This window comes from Akebia trifoliata, chromosome 3 (assembly GCF_017979445.1).
Source record: "Akebia trifoliata isolate Shusen 1 chromosome 3, ASM1797944v1, whole genome shotgun sequence".
Taxonomy (NCBI): Eukaryota; Viridiplantae; Streptophyta; class Magnoliopsida; order Ranunculales; family Lardizabalaceae; genus Akebia; species Akebia trifoliata.
Genome location: NC_141377.1, coordinates 38,576,028 through 38,586,212, shown reverse-complemented (window position 1 = coordinate 38,586,212; position 10,185 = coordinate 38,576,028). Strand labels below are relative to the sequence as shown.

The window sequence follows — 10,185 nt, the reverse complement described above, 5'->3', positions numbered from 1 at the left end:
CTTGAGCAACACATCCACAAAATAATTTTTTTTTACTTATAAATCCAAGAAAACGATGCTTATAGACCGTCGTTTCTTACGACTGTAAAAAACAGTCATTTTTTTTTCAACACTTTTCCTACTGTCCTTGTCTGTCGTAAATGAAAAACTACTCCAATTAGAACGATTGATGTTGCACCTGTTAGACCAGTCGTTTTTTGTTTTTTGGAAAACAACTGTCATGGGTGTCCTTCTCAGGAGCCGTTGGTTTATAATGCGAACGCCTAGATCACAATTATAATCATCAAAGCCTTATCCCAAAATCTAAGATTGGTTGAACGAATCTTGTTCTTTCTATCCAAAAATCATGCCTACCCCTAGTACCCAAGCACAATTACTTTTGTACATATTATTGTAGAGCTCGTGAGTACGTACATTCTTATATTTGCCAAATGAGGGTTTATGGTTATGCTCATTAACTAGTTATGCCCGATCAAAATCATTTGTCATGGCATTGGGTGGGGATTAGCAGTGATGGTTAATTTCTCTAATGTTGTTAATAACCTTCCAACTGATTTGTGCCAATTACAGTACTTGTCCTTTACTTGTTTGCATAATGTAGTAGATTAATGATCAAAGTCAATATATGCAATCCTAGTTTTACTAAATTCATCAAAAAAAACAAAAAATTGACCTTTTTTTAAGGAACCCATTTTTCCAAAAAAAATAAAAAAAAATACTTTACTCACCAGGTGGTAGCCATGGTTTGATCTGGCCTAGTCAATCCTTCCTAAATTGATTCTTGGTTCAAACCATTTGTTGACATGAATTGATATAAATTGATTTGAGTTTGAAAATGGTTAGCTTAAAGAGAAAAGGATTGGTAGGTCATACTTTTATATCAAATAACAAACACTTGAATTCTTTAAAGATTAAATAAATAAATAAATAAAATCACCCAAGAGATGCCAATCCGAATCATCCCTGAAGTCAAGTTCTTCAAAAAATTGGGTGGTTCAAATTGTATCCCAGGTGAATCAATTTTCATATTGCGCAAATTGCCGTCTTGAAACCATGCTATAACTCACTTATTTTCAGGTCCATTCCCTTAAAAACGCCATAAAATGACATTTTTTTTACCATTTTAGGATTTTTCTCATTCTTCAGTTGATATTTTTGGTTTAGTGGCAATTTTTTTAAAATAAAAATTGAGCATCATGTTGTCTTTAATCCAGAGCTGTTTGAATTTCTTTGAAATATAAAGTTGAAGGTATGGTAAGATTTCACCTGGGTATCAATAGGTGCATCTGCAAAAACATGATTGTAAACTTGCAACCATATCAAGAATTTGTCTAAAAATTTTGGGATTAACATACTAATACCAACACATCTTCTTGGAAAAATGACATATGGCTAAGCCTAAAATTAATATCACACATATAATGCTTAATTGAATATCAAGTCTATAAGTTCTATGCCCATAAAAAAATTTTGATAGAAACCATCAGAAGCTACTATGCAAGTTCTCTCAAAGATCCATATAGAGAAAATAGAGATGGTGCACACATGGTCACAAGTTGGAGCACACAGGTTTAAAACGACAAGGACGGAAAAAAAAAAGGGGGGGGGAAGAAAGAAATGGGAACAATCGATAAAATTTAAGAAAATAGATAATATATACATATAGGGGACAGATTATGGGACATATGTAAAAGCAATGTAATAATAATAATTTTTCGAAAGATGGGTTAGAAGTTTCGGATTGAGCTGATTTTTTGAGAGGATGATCTCTATGATGAGCAGATCATCCTAAAAAAAATCAGTCCAATCAGAAACTTCTAACCCCATCAAAAGTGATTTAGAATGTGGACCGTCGATTTTTTACCAATAATTTGTAAACCACTTCCGATGGACTAAGAAGTTTCAGATTGAGCTGATTTTTGTGAGAGTGATCTTCTTATCATAGAGACCATCCTCACAAAAAATCAGCTCAATCCGAAACTTCTAACCCATAGTCCTATTCAAGGACTATTCATAAGTTTTCTTTCACTTATGATTTTTCCTTTCCTACTCTTATCACTTAGCCAACTTGAGATCCTCTCTCTACTTTCTTGAATGTCACATTTAGCTCCACAAACCTATCGCCTTGTAAAAGCTCTCTCATTTTATTTCGAACATGTTGATCACATAAAACTCCAGAAACAAACCCCTACTTTTTTTGATAGATAACGAATTTTATTGAAAAAGTGGTCGAGAAGACCAATTAGCAATACAAAGACAGCAAAGAACTCAACAGGCTGCACAAAATACTACAAGCCCAGTCCCATCTTGCCACAAAATCATCAAAAAAACACACCCCCTGAACTCAAAGAAAGCCTCAGACCAGAAGAAGATGCACGAAAGCACAGTAAAGGATACTTCATCAGCCTGACACTTCTTTTCCTTCAAAACACCCATACTTCATCAACCCAAAGTTAGTTTTGTGGTCACATGCATTCTCACCAATCACTCCATCACTATGGATAATTGTAAGTAAATAGTAAAAGTTTTATCTTTGGGGTATGCCCAATACATCAATCTTGACTAATGTCTCATACCTAGTACTGTCCTTACTAAAAGTTGCACCGCATATGTTCTCTTTTGATCTTACTTATCCTAAAATCCTTAATTTTAGGGTATCCGCCCATAGTTCAAGCCCTCTATACTTTCAAGTATCAACAACCACACCACATTATCAGTAAATAGAATACAATGTTAGACCTCTACTTATATCTGACAGTAAGTTTAGTAAGGACTGGACATATTTTTTTCTACTTCAATAAAATTATGTTCTTCCACCTTTCTTGAGAGTTGTCCTTTGAATTTCTAAATAAGATAGTCTCAATAATTGAACTCCCTCCCTGACATGAAGTATAATTAATTTTCTATCATTCTTTATTGTATGAACTATTAAATCTTTTTTTCCCAACACCCTATCTCATAATTTAATAGTGTGACATGTAACTTTTATCCCACAACAATTAGTGTACTTTTGTAAATTTCCTTTGTCCTTACAAACAAAACCCGTAATATTACTCCATTAGTCTCTTAATTTTTCAGTCTATAAAATCTTACTAAAAAACTTAGTTAACTAGAATTATCCAGCCGAGACCCATGTACTCCCGCTATTAAGCTATAATCCAGGCTTGAAGCATTTCTTATCTTCATATTAGCTAAAGTTTTGTTCATTTTTGTAATCCTAATCATCATACAATAGCTTAATGTCTTATGGTCATCATAGGATTAATGATTCTTTCTATCTCTAAACTCTCCACAAGATCAGCATTTAAATCTCTCTAAAAATAAGATCCTCCATCTTTCTTTAATTTCCTCCTATCTTACCAAATTTTTTTCATGTTTGTTCTTAATGCATCTTAATAATTAATATGATCTGTGTCTCTAATTTTTTGCTAAGTTTATAATATATTTCACACATTTTCATGTACCCAACCTACTATATGATCATCATAAGATCTATGATTGACCTCACTTACTACTTTTATTCTTTATTTATCAAATCTATATTTTTTGAAGTTACCATCACTCATAGTTTTCTTCCAAGTCTTAAAACTATAATCTCTATTTTTTTAATGATCTTTTGAACCTCAGTCACTCCACAAGGAAAGAAGCACCAGCCTAGATTTACTACAGTTACACCTCTTCTAATACATTATTCTTTCACTCACCTTATGAGAATATCAATCACTATATAACAGTACTAAATTTGGTACAGTAAAGAAAAACATATAGGACGGGAAAGAGACTGACAGTACCAATCTGGCATCTTAGACACGAGAGAGGTCAAGCCACAGATCAGGTCAGATAATGGGTATAAAAAAAGACAATAATATACAAGGGGGTAGTCTATGTCATGAAGCTATGTTACCCGAGTACGACAGATAGACAGCCATGATGGTATGTCACAGAAACGACATCCTTAAAAATGAAGTATCTGATACACGAGTACAGCATCCATTTTGACCTGTCCGAGGAATACAGCCATGTAGTCTTAGCCAATGGCATTAGGTGGCACAGCGTTCTCAACCACCCAACTTCTTGCCCTGTTGTGTATAATTGTTCTATCTGTTAGAAATGCCAAGATCAAGAGTTACCATTTTATTTTTGAGAAAATTTAAAATTAAAAATAAAATAAATAAATAAAAAAGACCAAGGAGTTGTGTAACATATTGAAATGAAAAGGCTAACAAGCTAGTTTAGCAGATATCAATTCAAAGATTTTTGTTTCTTCCGGGTGTTCCATTAAACAAAACTTCAGAAAATCTTTTATATATATATATATATATATATATATATATATATATATAAAACACAACGGTGGGTCCCACAGTTGCTACAGTTATAGAAAATGAACATCCCATCGGAGTGGGGTCCACATTAACCATTTTATTGCCTTTCTTCTTCACCCCCTTCAACTTTATTGCCTTTTCTCTCCCCTCCCCTCCCAACGACAACAATTAGTGCAGCCCTAACTAATTATTTTAAAAAAAAGGTTGGTTGCTCACCCTGTTTGTGAAAGCCGTCTCCAATCGATGAGTTGATGAGACTGTGGACGCCTCTGCAAATAGGATGAACTACTCCCAAGATCATTTTGTTCACCTACAAACTGCTCTGAATAACTAGAAATTGATGGAGACCAAACCGGAACTACACCACCATCTCTCTCTCTCCTACTAGTAATAGAAGATTCTGCCGTTGATTCTTCAGCATTTTGCAACCCCAAAGCAACACTAAATCGTGGTGGAGCGTTATTATTTCTGACAGTATGGAGGCCGCCTTGGTTTACTGGTTCTCTCCGAGCTTCTAAACCCATGTGTACGTTTCTCGGTACTTCAGGACTGCTATACTCAGTTGAGTTTCGGAGGTCCAAAGAAGTTCCCTCCGCTTCGGCTCTTAGCAATGAAGAAGTCATGGTGGGGACCATCTGATCTTCATGGCGCCGGACCATAGGTATGGGGTTGTTTCTAGTGGGCTCACGATCAACTTCCATAATATCTTGAGGAAAGGCAATAGGAGCTGATTCCGAAGAGTCACCGAGCCCTTCTTCGGTTCCATTCTCAACTGCAGCTCTCCAAGCTGCTTCTCGTTGCCACATTTCTGCAAGACTTTCTTGCAACCTGTCTTTTGCTGCATCTATCTCTACAATGGGGAGAGGATAATTCGAGCCCAATTCGACCCCAGCGGCTTGAAGTACGGATTCTGGTGCATTCCATGGATGGTGTATCCATTCAGTTGGTATCCTCGCAAGTTCGGGAAGCCACCTTCGTACGTATTCTCCATTCGGATCAAATTTGTAACCTTCAAACTGTTATGAAGAAAGAAATCTCACAATTAAGTCAACTATTCAAAAGAAGTAATAAAAAATTGCATAAAATCAAATATTCTGTAAGCCAATTGGATGTCAAACTTCAACCATCTCTCTTTTTCTTTTCTTTTTTAATATCTTGTCAAAAATGGTATAAGAAGAGTATAGCAATTCTAAAGATCAGGAATTTGTACACATGGTAGGTTTTCAGAATTAAATATTGTGGGAGGGTATTGGGAAGTTTTGTGATGTTTGCTTTGGGATCTACATTTTGGTTCCTATCACCAAAGGGTGGTGGTGATCGTTACTCTGTTACAAGAGGAAATAAAATTGTTCATGCTCTATTTTGAACGTGATTGCTAGATAGGGAGATGCTTTCTTATAGACTAGAAGAGGTCTTTGCTCCTTCTGATGATGAGGGTCGTTGGGGTATGGATCTAAAGCTTATAGAACCATCATGAAAAAGGACCCTACCCCACATGCCATATATTATTTATAAAAAAATATATATAAAGTGATAGCGCGTTTGCATATATTATGAGTACACACATTATTAATTCCAAAATTACAGTTGAAAAACTATTCATACCTGTGGGTTGTCTATGCAGTCCAACTCACGGCTATCAGGGAGAGTCCCAGATATGTATTGCCAACCGAGGGCATCACTCTCAAGATCCGCATCCAATAAAGTATCCCAGAAATACTTCATCCCCCATCTCCATGGCAATTGTAGAACCTTCACAAAGAAACTTGAAACCACAACCCTTATCCGGTCATGAAGCCAACCAGTCGCCCACAACTCTCTCATGCCAGCGTCAACTAGAGGGTATCCCGTTCGACCTTGTCTCCATGCCTTGAAATAGCCCTCATCGACTAACCAAGGAAAGAACTTAAGGTGTCCAAGAAGAGGCCTTTCATGACTGTAAGGGTGGTTGAAGCTCATGTATCTTGAATACTCTCGGAGACCAATAGACTTAAGGAACAAGTTGACACTCTCTTCACCGGCCGTGTTCCCTTCATTAGCCCAGAGAACTTGCTTGATGCGGACTAAATGAAAGACTTTCCGTACGCTCACCTCCCCAAAATGCAAATGAGGTGAAAGAAACGAAGTCGTTGCACTATCTGCCTTTCTGCGGTTGACAGAGTACTCAATCAATGGCCCATTAATGAAGGTAGTTAGAGCCTTGTCTGCATTGCTCCATCCAGGTGACCATGCCCGGGCAAGAAGAGCATTGCTTCCCTTTTCAGATTCGTCTTCAAATACCACTGTGTCTGATTGGCACCTTGACACATCACCTGAAAGAGAACAACCATTGTTATGTAAACAAGCATGCACAAGAGTGGTAGTTCAAAGAATAACGAATTATCCTAACATGGCAACATCTACGTCTCATCCTAACAACTTGGGGTCATCAAAAAGACATGTATCCTCAAATATTTTTCTTATTACCTCAATCATCTTCATTTTCAGCCTTTCTCTCACGCTTTTAGAATCCTTGACTTGGATGAAAAAAAAACTAGACAAGATGATGTTGGTACATAATTATGGTACAAGTAAAGTTTCCCTAATGCACTCACAGAAACTCGCATTCTTTTGGCGAGCATGAACAAGGTGCTTGCCTCTTTGACCATATACAACTGCTTACACAATCCACATAAAGGCCTAAAATTTAGTAATGTGGTCTCCCATATATTCTACACTTTTTTCACAATCATCAAAACATTAAAGCTAGAGGTACTCTTAAGAGTTGTTCGTTTCTTTCAGCAATATCAGTTAATAAGGAACCTGAGGAGCACGGTATGAGAGAGTAGCTACTGTATAATATTTGTGGGAATTTTGGTTTGTTAGAGCAATTTAAGGTAGAGTGTGTAATTTCTGTCCCAATGCTAATGTTGAATATTGGATCATGACAGGAACTTCATGGTTTCAACATCCATTGGAGTCTTGAAGGACTGGGGAATTTTGTAGGCCAAGCTAAGTTTCGTTTTGATAATCCAAGAGAAAAATATTCTCATCAATCCTTTTTTTATAAGCAAGAGTTGATCTGTGACAAGGTTTAACATAATCAAATACTTCAAGAGGATTGTTTGATTGGAACACAAATGAGTAAATGTGCTAATAAAGGCAAGCAAAGCAATTAAACAATTATATAACCAATGAAGCTTCCAATATTCCAAGTACACATCTGACTTAAAGGGAGTGTCAAAAATAAATTAAGTTCTGTTTTGTATTTACATTTTATTTTCAGGATTGACTATTTTCACCACCCCCAACAATATAATGTATATGTGTTACTTATCAAAGAATAAATATGATTATGTATATGTTCTAGATTCGATCCTAGCATATTTCATGAACCTCAATTCTTTCACCTCTACCGTCTTTCCCATTTTAGCCAAATCTAGGAAAACCAATTATTACGAGTTGTTTTATGCCAATTCCCCACTGTTGCCATTACATGATGCCAACCACACAATTATTGACCTATAAAAGACCTAATATTTACAGTCACTGGAAACACTATATAACATAGTGATTTATTTCTAACCACTAGAATCTATTCCAAGAACATATATGAAGTAAGGACGTGAGAAAACAGACCTGAAGTTATCCTCTTAGGTGGAAGCATTGGAGACGCCGGATCATAAGGCATGCTAAGGCACTTGTTCCAGAAAGCAGAGAAGGTCGTGAATGGGCGACCTTGGTCATCATTAATGTCCCATGGTTCGTAGAGTAAATCTGCATTAAAGGAACGGACAACTATGCCTTGAGCAGTGAGAAGCTCCTTTGCCCGGTGGTCTCTTACGAGCGACAAGGGATCTACAGAAAAGGAATGAAGTCTATGTAAAAATCCAAACTATCACAAATTAGCTCTTGCTTTTCTTGCAACAAAATGAAGATTAGAACATCTAAACCTCATACAGGCCATATAAAGGCACATCACCCATCCTTGGCTAAACATAAAGGTAAGTACAGAACCTTGAATTTTGAAGAGGAAACCTAAGCACAACATAGCTCTAGAATCAATAAACATGAATAACGAAACCAAAACAGAACAAAGACCATATTGACTAGATTAACTAACAGATATATAATAGGGAAGAAAACAATCTTGACATTAGAAATGAATAATTTAAACATAAGAAACAATAGAAAATGAACAATCTTGAAATCCAAAATTCTAGAAAACCCATCTCTTAAAAGATCCAATTCCACAATCATGATCATTATAGAATCCTACTTGCCAAATATCCAACATGGAAACAATAGGGGCTTATGTACATACTCAAGAAATAATTCCAATTTAAGCAAACATCATAAACACTCATTGAAGACTCCTACAATTGATCCAAAAATAAATAAAAAAAAACACCCAAGCCACAAAACACTTCCACAAATACAATAAATAAAACAAAAAAAAAAAATCAAGAAAACATATAAAATAATAGAGAGTAAACAATGATAAAAAGGAATCATCAACCAAGAGAAAGAGGTGAAATAAAAATAATAGAGAGTAAACAATGATAAATACTGATTGAAGACTCCTTCATTTGATCCAAACAACCAAAAAAAAAAAAACCCAAGCCACAAACACTACCACAAGAATAATTAATAAAACAAGAAAAATTAAAGAAAACATTTCATAATAATAGAGAGTAAACAATGATAAAAAGTAATCACCAACAAACCAAGATCTACAAAATCCAAAATAAGAGAATCCAAAATATCTGTGAATGAAACTGACCGTATAAGTGGTTGAAGAAGAGTTGAGTAGCACCAGTTGATTTCACAACCTCAATGAGAGAAGTGACACTATCGGTAGACCTCTTGATGATGAGAGAAGTGCCAAGACTTTTCAGAGAACTATCAAGATGAGCCAAACTCTGCTTCAACCACCATCTAGAGACTCTCCCTGGACAATAGTGACCTTCCTCTTCAGGTGCCCATATGAAGACTGCAACCACAGAACCTGCTCTCACACCAGCAGCTAGTGCAGAGTTGTCTTCAACTCTCAAATCTCTCCTAAACCATACTATGCTGCACCCACCACCACCACTTGGCATGTCTCTCTCTCTGTGTAACAACTCAACAACCAAACAATCTCTCTTCTTTCTTTAGCTCATAGAGAATTAAAAGTAAGCTAAAAGGGTATCAAATTCAGTCTATGAGAACATTGCTCTCCCTCCTCTCTCTCTCTTCTTTGAATAGTAGTGGGTTCCATAAGCATCCAACTGGTATCTTTCTACTCTTTTAGAGAGTGAGAGTGATGGGCAACTTGCCACCACAACTTACACCACCTCTTTTGGCCTTCTTGGGGTTTGGCTAAGATCAAATGACGCACAACTTTGAACCACAACTTTATGTCTTGTGGTTTTTTCTTTAGGTAATTCAGACACATCTTTTCCATGTTTTGGTGAATAGCATTTTTTAACTGATGGCATGCCCCCTTGATCACAGTCATCTGTAGAAGATTAAAAGAAAATAATGGAAATACCCTCATCTTCTATCTACTACTAGAAAACCTTTGATTTTTTATTTTTATTTTTTTTTTTTGAAAAACCCATCATATCTTTAAAGGACAAATCTTCAATCACTCTACCTATTCTTCAATCTTAAGATCCTGTCTACTTTAACATTGAAAATAGTTTCATCATCCTCTTTTGTCTTAAGATTCTATCCACTTGCACATTCGAACCTATTGTTGGCAAATAAGTCAAAGTTCTTATCCAAAAGCTTGAAGAGATTGAAGGATTTTTCTTTGTTTTTTTTTTTTTCTTTTTTTTTTTAATAAAGAATTTTTGGCAAAAGGTTGAAGACAATGTTATTTTCGTCATTTCACTTA

The 10,185-nt window shown here is 35.8% G+C and overlaps 1 protein-coding gene across 3 annotated transcripts; it reads right to left on the bottom strand.

Moving 5' to 3' along the window:
• Positions 1-3,815: 3,815 nt before the first annotated feature.
• Positions 3,816-9,642, bottom strand: LOC147406809 (cryptochrome-1-like). Of its 3 annotated transcripts, none has more exons than XM_086435032.1 (5): positions 9,088-9,642; positions 7,944-8,162; positions 5,931-6,637; positions 4,542-5,341; positions 3,816-4,079 (listed from the first exon to the last, which is right to left on the bottom strand). In XM_086435032.1, the coding sequence occupies exons 1-5, from the start codon at positions 9,404-9,406 to the stop codon at positions 4,028-4,030; spliced, it is 2,097 nt and encodes a 698-aa protein (XP_086291158.1). In that variant the 5' UTR covers positions 9,407-9,642; the 3' UTR covers positions 3,816-4,027. The 3 variants fall into 3 exon arrangements, with proteins under 3 accessions (XP_086291158.1, XP_086291159.1, XP_086291160.1); XM_086435033.1 differs by having other exon boundaries at positions 3,816-4,101; positions 9,088-9,640; XM_086435034.1 differs by lacking the exon at positions 3,816-4,079 and having other exon boundaries at positions 4,538-5,341.
• Positions 9,643-10,185: the final 543 nt, after the last annotated feature.